The sequence below is a fragment of the Corvus brachyrhynchos genome, unplaced genomic scaffold (genome assembly GCF_000691975.1).
Source record: "Corvus brachyrhynchos isolate BGI_N302 unplaced genomic scaffold, ASM69197v1 scaffold3, whole genome shotgun sequence".
Taxonomy (NCBI): domain Eukaryota; kingdom Metazoa; phylum Chordata; class Aves; order Passeriformes; family Corvidae; genus Corvus; species Corvus brachyrhynchos.
Window position 1 is genome coordinate 7,799,821 of NW_008237619.1, and position 13,906 is coordinate 7,813,726.

A 13,906-nucleotide genomic window follows, 5' to 3' on the forward strand; every position below is an offset into this window, starting at 1 on the left:
CAAAAGCAAAAAGAACCGGCCCAAGTCATGACTTGGCTGCAGCACAGAACCAGCTGTAAACACACCACTGAAACAGTAGGAAACGCCAAGCCAAACTACACAATAACCAGAGCCCAGGTGTCTGTATGACTTAAAGGTTTTGAGCTTAGAACTTGGGCTCTCATGAAATAAAAAGATAAAAAACCCAGTTAATTTTGCATTTTTAAATACCTCTACCGTGACCACATACTGTAGTTAAAGAGGGGACGGACTGCTGCCTTACATTTCACCCAGCTCATGACAAGACACCTCCACTGTAATCAGAATATCCCTGCTAGTGGAGACAGTCATGCACCTGAGAATCTCTGTCCATAATAAAAGAGCAATGGCAGTACTGTTAGCACACCTCTTCCCAGCTGAATACAAGATGCTTTGGCCAGACATAGCAGTGTGCAGTAAAAAACAGCTCTAAGTCTGGCTGGCATGTGAGGGAGAGTTCAGGCACTGTGGTGAGAGACACACACACTCCTGACATGCACTACTAGGGTCTTCCCTTCACTATTCCTGTGTGCTCCCCTCAGTGCACTGTGGTGTCATTGGAGCCAGGCTCATCAAGAAAAGTCAAACCAGAAGCCCGAAGGAAGACTTGGCTCCAGTTTGATGTTTGAGACCAAGCAGTGTGGATTCCTCCTCTGGAGACAAGCAGAAGCCTGGCTCTATGCTTGTTTGAACAGAGAGACAGGGAGGTTTGAAACGGTGTAGAAGACACAGATCTGCCCAGGGAGCGAAGAGGGGAAGAAGCACAGATGGCAGTCCCATGGAGTTCTCTGCAGCCTCAGGATGGTAAAAGACTCTTGCTTCAGTCTGTCTGCCAGCTAAAGAGCATGTCCATGTTCAGCAAACTTGAGAAGCATTCCACCAACTTACTTAAAGGAAGTCTGTTCCTGCCTAAAGTCTGATGCTTGCAGAAATAAAAAGCTAGTGAGATTCCTTAAGCTCAAACTGGCACAGAGACAGGCATTATGGAACTTGGAATAAAATAAACTCAAGAGGCTGCAATATGAAAAGGATCTTGCCATCAGCTGCCAAAAGGAAAGCAGAGAAACCAGATGTCCTAGATGAGAGACCCAAGTTCAGGATGTGTCCTGTCTCCCCCAAAAATCCCCCACACGAACAGGCTCTGCAGGATTCAGAATTCCCTGAAACCTTGACAGAAAGAATAAAATAAAGAGTGCAGATGCAAGATGGGTTGTTTGTCTCTCCTTACTTACCTGCTCTGGTGCTCAACAGGAAGATAAATATGGGCTGTTGACCAAAGTTCTTGATGGCCAGGTGTCTCTCCTCACCCCTAACAGAGCCGTCCAGCCGCTCATAGCTGTAGCCTTTCCAAACAAACAACATGAATTGTTGTTTCATGTTTCTGAAATTTCGCCTTTGCTTTTACCCTCTTACCTCATTCTCTATTGTCTCATTGCTCTCCTGAATCTTTTTGTGCCAAATCCTTCTGACTTGGTTCTCATTTCATTGCCTCCTTCTTTTTTTCCCAGTTAAACCTCGTATAAACTGAGGTAACAACCCTGACTTCCAGATTGACTGGTAAAGAGTAATTTAGCTGAGTCTGAAGCAGAGACTCATAGCATTTAATTTACTGCTTGGAAACACAACAGGAAAATTCAGAGCCCAAGTAAAAGAACATTAGCACACAGTCCCATTTCAAACTATGCTGTGCTGGCTGTCGGCCCCACAAAGCAGGCCAACAACCATCAGATCCTCCTTATCCAAACTCCCACGGCCTTCAGTGTGTGCTTTCCTGTGAGCAACCAGTATGGGATATGGCACTACATTTGGCTTTATCCTACATTATTAGTCGTCCAAAACCATAAACACCAAACAAAAGCCTCTTTCATGGGAAATCCTAAGTAGGCATGGAGCCATGTGGATTGAAACAAAAGAGAATGTCCCAAGAACACTTTGCTAACCTTGCCAAAAACGGTCTGATCCAACCTGCCCTCACAGACATGTTGGGGCCCCACTGTCAACAACAGTTTTAATCAAAAATTAATTTCCTGGTATAACTGTGGCTCAGTTTGAGTTTTGTGCTGGACAAAGTGAATCTAGAGCAAGCCTATTGCCTTTACTGCAATTGCTTCAGGACACAGATACACAATTGAACATAAGTATATAATGAAACATTGCTACCCTTCCATTTGTTAGCTCCATTTTATCAAGGCACAAAAGATGAAGCTACTTTGAAGAACAACAGTTAACTGCCAGGTCATTTCAGGAAGCTGGTAACAGCAAAGAGTTGAACTCAAGACCCTCCACCACACAGAGCCACTGCAGGAATAGGGTCCCTATCTACAAAGAACTGATAAATTTTCATCACATTCCTTTCTCCATCCCAGACAGATCAACCAAAATCACAGGAACAATATCTGGCAGAGACCATTAGGATAAGCCCTCTCCTATCAAACTGTGCAGAACATACCTCTGTAGTCCATGTAGTCCTGCAGGATATCGAGCAGTTGAGTCATTTGAGAAAAGAGCAGCACACGGTGGCCACTGCAAGAAGAACATGAGACCCTGTGGTCCTCAGCATACTGTGTCAGCATTTCACAGTGTGCTGGGGGGGATCACAACAGCCTAACCAGTCATTATTAGTCACTGTTACACAGCACGGCTCACCACCTCTGTACACAAAGCCTCCCAGAATCACAGCCCATTCCTTCACCACATTTTCAGCTCCACATCTAAATGCAATCAGTTAAGCTTTATCTGCTGTCATCATTTGCCCTGTCCAGCATGTGGAGTCACAGAGAAGTAATAAGGCTCAGGCACTGTTCTGCTGCTGGTTGGATACAGGCTGGTGAGGAACCAAAGGAGCCTGTCTAAAAGGACCCTCAGCTTCAGCCTAGCATGATGAGGTCTTTCTCACCATGTGACTGCTCTCAAATCACACACTACAATGCATCTGAAATACTGGGAAAATGTAGTATTAGCATCTCTGTGACAGCAGAACATTTCCTTCTCCAGCAAATGACCCCCCAAAGATCAAACTCTACCTAAAAAGTGTGTAAGAAATCAACTCTCCTCCCTCCCAGCCCTAGGCATCAGACACTGCTCCTTTTAAATCAGACTTTGCCATAGAGCAGAACACAGACATTTTCAAGTCCAGAATTTGCACAGGGCTGGTCCTGCAGCAAAGACATTCAGTGGAGAGACAGCCACTCACAAGGTGCTACACAGCAGGACAAAGACAACAAAATCACATCAGAACTTCACAAGGGCTGTTGAAGCTCTGTCCTTCGGTCTTTGGGTTCCAGGTTCTGAATAGAGCACAACACAAGGGGTTCTGAACGTCAATCCCAAGACACCTCAAGTTTCAGCTTATTCTTGGGTTTTTCTTTGTCACATTTGCCATGGATTCTGCCTCCCAGGCTGATGCAGGCATGCTAGCACAAGGCAACTCAACTGAGGCATTCGAAATCACTCTCAGGAAACCCACAGTCAAAGTGGATATGCTGAATACCAAGTCACATTGGTTATCATCCCAGGTTCTCAAATACGGCAAATATGAGAACATGGGAGAGAGTAGAGTGCTTTGAAAAATGCTTAAAGGTAAGCTACAGAAATCCTCAAGGTTTCTCTACCATCTCCAATACAGCTTTTTTTACTTCTTTCAGGTAGTGAATAATATGCAATAAATAGGTCAGTGCTTGTGTTGTGATGAATAACTGCTCAATCTATGGCTAAATAAGGTAGTTTGCTTTCACAGTTTACTTTTTCTCCCTATGTCAACCCCATCCCAACATGACATACCCAGCATACAAGAATGAAAGGAGTTTATCCAACAAACACATCTTGCCACTGGCTTCAACAATATGGTCTCCAATCTCAAAGGGTTCTGGCTCAACACCTGGAACAGAAAGGAGTTTCAAAAGCAGAGCTAATACTACACAAATAACAATTCTGTGGTGTGTGTCTGCACTGCCACTATTGCTGAGCAGAGCCACGTGATGGTTGCTTCAGAAATGATGGTCCTTCTCTATCTCTAAATGACACCCTCAGTAGTTCATAAAGCATTGTGATTTCTTTGTTTAGGTGAGAGAAGACATACAAATAGAAAGCTGCAGTCAGAAACTCAGACTTCACACAGTCTCCTACTTTATTCATCACTATTGATGAACTGTCATGTGTTGGAACTGGTCACAAACTCACAGCTGCTACTGATTCAAGTACAAGAGTGTTTATTACTTGCTTCTTCTAAGCATTACACTAATAATAGAAAACCACTGTGTAAATCAAGAAAGTTCTTTTTTCTGTTTCGAGAGAGAACAGTGCTTTCCTACCATTGAAGAGGTACGGGTGGGCAACACACTTCCGAAGCTGAATTAAGACATTCTGGAGTGTAACCTTCCTTCCCGTTTCATTTTCAAATGCATCTGGAACAAAGAGCACAGAAAAGAACAGAGCAGAGAAGCCCATGCTGCATTAATGGGTGTGACTGGTAATGTCTTGGTACTAAGCACTGCTCTGAAGTGCTTCAGCACTGGAGTATTTCTCTCTGTGAATCACATCTGAATTTGAATTTCCCATCTCAAGACTAATACATCTGTTTTCATGAATCAAAAAAACTTTCCCTCACACTTTTTGGACAAGCCTTTAGAAATAAAGACACTGATAAACACTACTTTGCCTTGTCAGACTCACTGAACTTTCTGGACTTCCTCAAAAAGGTCACTGTAATTTTTCTAATAGCGAATCATCAAAATTAGTGAAAGAAATTTGGTGCAGTTCATTTGCATTTTCAAAAGAAAAACCCCAAAAACCAGTACACTCAAGATCTCCTGGGCAACCAGAACATTGAGTTGCATTTTCGTGAGGAACAAAAGAAAATGCGTGCACATATGCTGGCTACAGGAGAAGATGAAGGCTCAGATTTCCTGGTGATATTCATGCAAAGTGCTAGAAAGGCCGAGAAGAAGAACAAAGGATCTCCAACTCCCCAGTTTTCATTTCCCTACGACAAATAAGCACTCACAAACCACAATGGTGGTGGGTTGCATTGTCTACATAGCCCTGTAGTTTCCAAAAAACCTCATATCTGCATCCAGTAGGTTGAAATTTGCTTTATAGCATCTGTGCTACTACTGGAAAATTTGTTGAGAACCACGGATCCAAAATTTCTTGTACCACGCTTTTGTTTGAACACAAAAACATGCAATAGGAGCAGGCTCACCTTGTGATAAGTGTTTTTAGTTAGAGACTGGCACAAAGAAGATCCTCAAGCTGACCCTTCCTAACTTTGCAATAGCTGAGCAATAGAACAATACATGTCTCTTAATTTGCCACAAGCTAAAACCAAAAAACCAAGCAGCCCAAATTTGGCATATTTATTCTGTACATATTCTGCAGACCAAAGTAACTTCTGCTTCTTTACAACAGAGCATGCAGGTACAACAGGAATTAGTTTTGTTTTTAAAAATAATTGATAGACTTCAAAATGCTCAAGTTACCTAGATCTTTTGTCAAAATGGCCTTGTAGTACTTCCTCTGCAGAGCCGACATTCCATGGTACAGAACCACTTCCACCTTCTTTGGAAGCTCTGCAGCCACCTCAGACTTGACTCTCCGAAGGAGAAATGGCTGCAGAAGACTGTGCAATTCTTTGGCTATGCAGAGGCAGGGAGAAATTAAAAAAAAAAGAAAAAAGGAAATAAAAAAAAAAAAGAGGAGAATACTGTGTTAAAAGCACAGAATTTATACAATACCTTCACAACAACACTTTCAAAATAAATGTAAAACAAATCTCACATCTATTAGTGAAATTGTTCAAGCCACATTTTACAAACAGAGAAACCAAAACATAGCTGCATACCTGAAACACTTAGGAGCTATATTAAGATAGCTCTTGCCTTAAAAGTAATCACTAGTTTTTTGTGGCTTTGTTTTAAAGCTTGTCACCATTAAAAGAAAGCAAATTAAGAGGACACAACACAGTTGTTTCCTAGTCAAGATAAAAGCTGGTTCTGATTGAAGTACAACATTGCTAGTTACTGACCTGGCTCACTCTCCTTTTCAATAACTTGGTAATACTCAACAAACTCTTTCACTTGCTCCCTAGGAAAGATGTCAGGCTCAATAAGGCTGAGTAAGGAGTACAGCTCCTGGAGGCTGTTCTGGACTGGAGTGCCTGTGAGCAGCAGGCTGAAGCCTACTGAGAACTGAAAAAACCAGCAATAAAACAAAATTATTAGGAAAAAGTATCTGTAATGAAAGTTTAGTTAATACACAAGTCCACCCACGCCACTCTTAATTTAAAAGATGAGAGGCAGCACAGAACTGCTTGCAGAATACTGCAGAGATTTGCCAAAACCATCCAAACATAAGGTATGGTGGGACAGCCAAACAGCTCCAAACTGACTAGGCTGGCACCAGTGCAAGGAATTCAGTGTAAGCAAAATAAGAACAAAGTGCAAAACTGACTCCATTAAAATGCTCAGATCAATGCAGTCTACGGTCTAAACTGCATACTAGGTGTTAGATAAGGAGGGATAACTGGAAAATGCAGTTGGAATAGGACAGTGAAATGAAACTGTGTCAGACTAAGTTCCATTTCTGTTTGTTGGGTAACTGACAAACACAGCAACATTATCTGGTCCATGTTGCCTACAGTAATCCCCATAAAGAGACTTGGGAAATATGTTTACCTTTGGAAAGATAGAAATTTCTCTCATGTTTGGTAATAGAAAACATGTTAGGAGGAGAGTTAAGGTGAATTGCATCTATTTTTTTGCGATTATAACCAAAGCTCCCAAATTACAGACATCATGGACAAAATGTCCAGACTATATAAGACTTTCAGGAATTCAATAAAAACTCCTATTTTCCAAGGTGCATTGTAGTACATTGTTGCTGATGCCAGCACACACCAAATGCCAATGTTTCACTGCCATAACAAGAAGTGCAGCCTTCACTCAGGCATTTGTGCTGCTCTGGCAGGGCGCTTTGGAAGCTGGAGCAATTCTCCTGATTTCTGTAAACAAGGGTGGCTCCATTAAATGGGACAGTGGAAGTCAGTAGCTCAAGACTTGAGGTCTCATGAGCTAGGCAAGGGTTCCTTCACCCTGCCAGAGCTGGAGATGATCTCTTTTGCTTAGGTCAGCCACACTTCTACTACTGCAGTAGCACAGCTGTAGTTCAGCACCATCTGGCTGTTTTACCTTTTCAAGTATTTCAAATTGTTCCAAGCCCAAACATGAAGCAGAATGAGAGGGAAGCTCCAAATACTGCCCACCTCCATGCAAAGCCAACAAGGCCTTTATCTCTCTGCCACTAAATATGGAAATCAGTTCACCAGCTCTGATGGAAAAGAGTTATGGTTCAGAGCTTAATGCTCTGGGAGCAAACAGAGAATCTAAAAAGGGAAAAGTCTTAAGATACTAGAGGATGGATGAGTTACTTTACCTCAGAAAGTGTCTTGTAAAGCAGAGAATTTTGATTTTTCAGTCTGTGAGCTTCATCTACAACCAAGGCAGCCCAGTTAAAGCTGAACAAACAAAAAACAGCATCTTCAGTTAGGGGCTGACAATTCATTCTTGTAAGCACAAAAAGACTGAAGTAAGTGGTGGCTCTGCTTGGCTCAACTTGAGGTGGGGTCCCACGCCATGAACAACAAGCAAATACCAAAAGTGGGGTAGAATTCACAGGTACTGGTTTTGAAGAACCAACACAACTTTTTAACTATTGCCTGGGTGAGTTTTTTCTGAAATCAAGACTAACAAAATTCACTTGAATTTCTTGCTTCTCTCTCCATCCCCATGACTATCAGGAAAATGACATCAACACAAGTTCATTGAACATTAAAGGAGGCCTCTGATTTGGAAAAAGAGACATGAGATTAGGGCCTAGACCCTGTGCAAAACCCAGCAACTATCATGAGGGCAGTGATGGAAGAGTGATCATGAGGCTTTTGCAAACCACCCAAGACAGGAGCTTCAACTTATTCTGGGTTCATACAGCTCTATGCAGGGTCTCCTCAAGCAGACTGCAGAATCACTGGTGATCCAGGAGATCCACTGGGCTTAACTGAAATTCCACATCTTCTCAACCCTCAGTGTTGGTGCCTCCTTATCACTAGGGTTTCAACTCCTACATCAGAGTCATTTCCAGAGGAGGGAAAGCATGAACCTCCATCTTTTCTTACCAACACGCTTCTCTTCCCAGTGGAATACAACATCTGAAATCCCAGTGACCTACATTCTTCTCACAGCCTTTCTGTTTGCCTCAATTTCCCTCTTTGCTATCAATCTCCCTCTCTGCTATATGGGAATGGTTCTCCATTGCCACAACAGTCAAACGTCATTGCTCTTATTCTATGAGCTCAGGAGCTGAATTGCAGAAGGACTCGGCACGGTGAAGCATTACAGAAGCTCATGTGCAGAGCAGAGTCTGATCCCTCACCTATTCCCTTAGAGCATAGCTCTTGCTCAACTCATTTGTGCTGTTACACTGCTTGTAAGGAGTAGTGCTGGTGAGTCATCTGATAACTCTGACCCACCTCTACAAAGTGCTCCAAATGCTCCTACACAGGACAAGGTACAAATGATTAGCAACCACATTTTTTCAGAAGGAAGACTAAAGGGCAAACCCCTAAATTGGAGTGACGTGTTTTTTATGTTATTTGTTAGCTTTAGAAGTAGGAAATTACTCCGGAACTGACATTTCTGTGATGCTAGGGCTGACTACTTGCTCTCTCTGGGTGCTACCTACCTGGGCTACACTTTAAGATAAACAGAATAATATGCAGCAATGCAGAACATGATATGAAACTGTAAGGACAATACAGTCATGGCTACCTTTCATTAGACCTGCTTTCTACCATGATGTGCAGCACAACCTGCTACTTCCAGCAGCGGCCAAGGACAGATGCTTTGTTGAAAGACAGGAGGGTGCCCACTGTGGGCCTGACTAGTCCCGACAGACAGAAAATGGTGCCACTGGGAGTCACTGGATTTCTGCTTCTACAAAGATACTGAGCCATTCATTATGTATAGCTGCCCCCAGCATTTGTCACAACACCACTGCAAGGCACTGGCACTACTGCTAAGAAAAAAGGAAAATTTCTCCCCATTTCAAGTGCAGATCCAGTACAATTCAGCATGACCATGACAGTACCTCCTACAGGCTGAATTTCAGCTGAATAGTCAGTCTGTCTAAAAGGCATAATGCTTCATAAGCCCTCTACAGTTCTGACTGGAGGCAATGAACTCCAGAATATGGTATTAGCACATTATCAGTGTTACATAATACAGGTCAGTTTCAGTGAATTTTGCAACTAACACCTTTATAACATGAAGCTCTTGAGGATCTTCTCTGCTGGACTGGTACTTAAGGTACTGCTGTAAGTCACTATGTGTCATATTGCTTTGAGTTAACTGGCTTGAAAACTGTCCTTGGGGGAAGTTCAAATATATCTTAGCTGACATTAAAGACTTCTCAGTGAAAGTTGGAAAAGGCAAAGTTCTAATCACAAGCCAAGATCATCCCTGTCTCTTGTGAAACAACACAGAATCTCACACATACAAACATTCACTTAAGAAATCGTTGACAGATATGCAGACTTAAATTTGAAGAAATTAAAACCAGACTCACGACTTTAGAAATGTTGCATCTTTCAGGCAAATCTGCAATGAAAGAAAATGACCTGTGATTTATGATTTAAGTAAATATATCAGGTAAGAAACAGAGCATTTTTTTTGTCTGCTTGCAGACTATGATGAAATGGAGCAGAGTGGAATGAAGGCACTTACTACTTGAGGAAAAAAACATGACAGCTACATGACACCTTCAGCATGTCATGGTTTAACACCACACACCCCCCAACATCGCTCACACTCTGCCCAAGAGGAGGGGGGAAGAGAATTGGAAGGATAAAAGTGAGAAAACTTGTGGGCTGACAACTCATGAACTGGGTGGTACAGAGGAATCAAAAAGGCAAGGAAAACTTGAGCCTCCCTTTTAAGTGACAAAGACATCACATACCTCATATGTTGTCAGGACTGCATGGAAGTGAGAGTCCTTTTTTAGGTTCTCCTGCACTTTGGGTCGCTCTTCCTTGCTGCCTATGTATGTTATGAAAGAAAGACCCGGAGCAAACCTGTTGTTAAGAGAAAGAGCAAAAATAGAGAGCCAAGCTAAGCCTTTCTATGTGTTTATGACCCTGGACCCCCTTATCAAACACAGCCACTATACAGATAAGGAGAATTCCTATCCAAACACCCTACACTCCTGTGAGATGTGTCTGGATCTCAGCTTTTGAATCTCACTCCTTCATGATTTTCACCTCAGGTTGGCACTTCAGCTGCTGGCTCTCATTTGGACAAGTCCTAAATAAACTTGCATTCTTCTTCTAAATAAATATGTATTCTTATTCTTCTGTAAGAGTCCAAGGCAGATGACTGTAAACCAGTCTCATGGCCCAAGTGCTGTTCTGAACTGAAAAAAGTTCATGAGAAGCAGGTGAATGAATACAATTTGCCCAGCTGAGGCCAAAGAATTGGCCTAAATCATACTAAAATAAAGACAAAAGATGTCTGCAGCAAACAGGTCCAAGTCAGGGCCTCAAAAATATATTCTCTCAGTCAAAAAGCAGACAAAACCAGTTCCAGTTGTTGGGACCTCATTTAATGTTCCTCATTTAATCCCACCACTGTTATTTACTTAGTATTCCTTCTGGAGAGCCACACCGCTGATCTACGAAGGAATGCACTTTCTCCCAACTATTCCAACCCAAAGTCTATCCACATCAGGCCAGCTCACTTCAGAATGTAACCTGGATAACTTCAGATGCTGAGAGACAGCATCGCCCGACAGCCACACAGACAGATTCCTGTTCTAACCTTTAACTTCTTGCCCTCCCTCTTAAAAGGAATCTGTGGGCTCCAGACCACAAATGTACTTATTCTGGGCACAGCAGATGGGCACAGTCACCGCAGTGAGGAAGGGCTGCATGCACAAGTGCGACGTATTTTGCGTGCATACGTGAGCATGCCCCCCAGTTTGGGTCTTACCTTTCATTATAAAGATTCCTGGCTGTCTTCAGCAGATTTTGCCTAAGAGAGGCTGAGCATGGAGGGTTACAAATCAATAAAAAGCAAGGAGCTAGTGGAGGCATTTGGACTGAAAGTCAGCCAATACTATAGGATGGATGGATTAATGTATACCACAGCATTGTAAAGACTATGCACTAACTGCATAGTCTGCATTGATTTGTTAGTTTAGTAGCAGCTTCCCTTTTTACTTTTTATCCCTTTGAAAGGATAAAAAGAAAGTGTTAGAGTGAGCACATTTGAAAACAATCTTTGCAACTGGCTGAGCAATAATATAATAAGCCAGACAATTGTTGAAACTTACCTCTCCAGTTCTTCCTTCCAGTTGCTGAGAACTGACAGAGGACAAAGTATCAGAAATCTCTCTTTGTTGGATAATTTTTTTGTCAAATAAAGAAGTAGAGAAATGGTCTAAAAGGCAAGGAAAATATTTTTTTTTACAACAAGGGAAGGGTTCAACCCAATAGCCTGATCTTACGTAAGCTGTCTCCTTGTTGAGCTTTGCAGCTAGTTTCCATAGGTTCACTAGCACAAACCAGAGTTAACAGAATATTAAGTGGGATCCAGACAAAAAGGCTTAGATCCTAAAACACTACCTATATGGAGCCCCTTTCCAAAGGCCTTTCTTGCAATATCACAAAACAGGTCTACCACACATCACTTCCTAAAACTACTTGTAATTTAAGACCTATTGAATAAAATCAGCTGAACCAAAGCACAAACAGTCATTTTCCAACAAAACTTAAACCCAGTGAAAAACGTAAAAAAAAAATCCAACAAGCCTCTGAAAAAATTAGACCTATAAATTTTAATCCATGTATTGACAAACATAAAAATCCCCTTGGTGCAGGTGCATCAAAAGGACATTATTTTCCCTGTACTGGCTGTGTACTGTGCCTTCAGCTCTGCACACTATGAATTATGCATTAAGGTGTTTGTATAAAATGACCACACATCTTTTTACAAAACCCTGAAACCTTTTTAGAGTTTCTCAGGACTTAACTCAGGACTTGTTTTAAGTGGTTAAGGAGTGAAAGAGACAATGAGCTCTCACTTGAGTATGGAATTCTGAAGGTGGGGGGGAATCATTAGGGTGCTTTTTCTTTTTCATTCTGCAAAAACACTGGGCTAAAACCCCAAAAATTTAAGCAAAGATCATTTTCCAGAAGAAGAAGAAGAAGGAGAAGAAGAAGACACACCTGACAAGTCTTCCCAAGGCCCATCTCATCACCCAGGATACAGCCATGTTGGACTTCATAGCATTTCACCAGCCAGTTTACACCTTCTAATTGATAGGGACGAAGCTTAATGCCTGGGAATAAAAGTGATTTGTTACATTTACACAGTCACCCACAATACACTCTATACACACACCAGAAACAGGTCCTGCCCAGAACAGGCCTTCCCAAACATCTGCCTTACAGGAAAAGCACAGCACCCTTCAGCAGAGGCTGGTTCACCCTCCTGGAGAGCAAAGACCCCAATGTTATAGCAATTCCATTAAATTAAAGCATATTCAGGAACTTACACACACAGAAATGCCCCAAGCCATTGCAACAGACTGTACAAGGAACCTGATCTAATAATTAGGCTGGTATTTTGCTTTTCTACAAGACAGCTTGATTTTCAGCGGCAGTCACTTTTCAAAATATGTAAGTACTAGATCCAGAGACATGCTTTAGGCTACCAGAAATGTTTGTCACAATCTATTATTGTATAATAATAATTTCTCAACAAGCTGTTTCCCAGCTTTACTGTACTTAAAGCTAGGGTAGACCTCAACTATAGGCCCCTGTGACTATTACCACCACTGCAATCTTTATTATGGTGCACAATATGTCAAAACCAACACAAAACATGTTACATAGGAGTTGGCAAGACCTGTCCTTGTACTTGGACTCAAGTGCTGTGTGTTGTGCCATTGCTGTCCTCTCCTTCCTGGGAAAAAGCGCACACTGAGTGCATGAAGTAACTCACCAGCCTGCAGAATACACAAACCCAAACCAGCCCGGGGATTGAGATAAGGACTTCCAGCAGCTAAGGAAAATGTGCGGGCAGGATGGATTGCCCAGGCGTTCCCTTTTAATATCTTACCTTCCAGGCAGCAGAAAGCACTTTAATTCACACTCACCATCAGCCCATTTCAGGACCGCTGAACAGGCCAACCCTTGTTCATGTTGTCCCGAAGCACAGAGCTGTCTGAGGCTGTGCTGAGGCACTAGGGGGGTTAAAGCCGGGCTCAGCCCTGGCCCAAACACCCACCTAACCACAAAGTCAAGGACAGGGACTGCAGCAGCCAGGGAAGGCAAGCATGGAGCGGTGAGCATGGCAGCAATGCCACCTCTGCAGCACTGCAGCTCACTTTGACAGGCCCGGGAGCTGCTTTACTTGCACCTTTATTTATTTTTGGCCTGGGGGCTGTTAAAACAGACCCCAGACAAATACCGCTGAGAGAACTGGGGCTGTTCAAGCCAGAAAAGAGAAGGCTTCGGGGTGACCTAATTGCGGCCTTTCAGTACCTGAAGGGAACGTACAGGAAAGATGGAGCAAGACAATTTACAAGAGCCTGCGGTGACAGGACACGGGGGAATGGGTTCAAATTGAAAGAGAGTATGTTTAGATCAGATATTAGGAAAACTTCTTTACTGTGAGGGTGGTGAGGCACTGGAACAGGTGGCCCAGGGAAGTTGCGGATGTCCCATCCGTGGAGGGGTTCCAGGCCAAGTCGGATGGGGCTTTGGGCAACCTGGTCTAGAGGGAGGCGTCCCTGCCCATGGCAGGGGAATTACAACTGGATAATCTTCAAGGTCCCCCTT

At 42.8% G+C, this 13,906-nt stretch overlaps 1 protein-coding gene across 1 annotated transcript in view; it reads right to left on the bottom strand.

Moving 5' to 3' along the window:
• The window catches only part of CHD1L (chromodomain helicase DNA binding protein 1 like), a gene marked incomplete at its 5' end in the record, with an annotated part of 21,412 nt that extends 8,979 nt beyond the window's left edge, over window positions 1-12,433 (bottom strand). Inside the window, 11 exons of the mRNA XM_017731908.1 lie at window positions 1,251-1,361; window positions 2,468-2,541; window positions 3,799-3,895; window positions 4,329-4,421; window positions 5,496-5,651; window positions 6,041-6,203; window positions 7,447-7,528; window positions 9,634-9,665; window positions 10,024-10,138; window positions 11,395-11,501; window positions 12,290-12,433. Coding sequence (XP_017587397.1) covers window positions 1,251-1,361; window positions 2,468-2,541; window positions 3,799-3,895; window positions 4,329-4,421; window positions 5,496-5,651; window positions 6,041-6,203; window positions 7,447-7,528; window positions 9,634-9,665; window positions 10,024-10,138; window positions 11,395-11,501; window positions 12,290-12,433 — 1,174 coding nt within the window. The remainder of the gene's footprint in view (window positions 1-1,250; window positions 1,362-2,467; window positions 2,542-3,798; window positions 3,896-4,328; window positions 4,422-5,495; window positions 5,652-6,040; window positions 6,204-7,446; window positions 7,529-9,633; window positions 9,666-10,023; window positions 10,139-11,394; window positions 11,502-12,289) is intronic.
• Window positions 12,434-13,906: the final 1,473 nt, after the last annotated feature.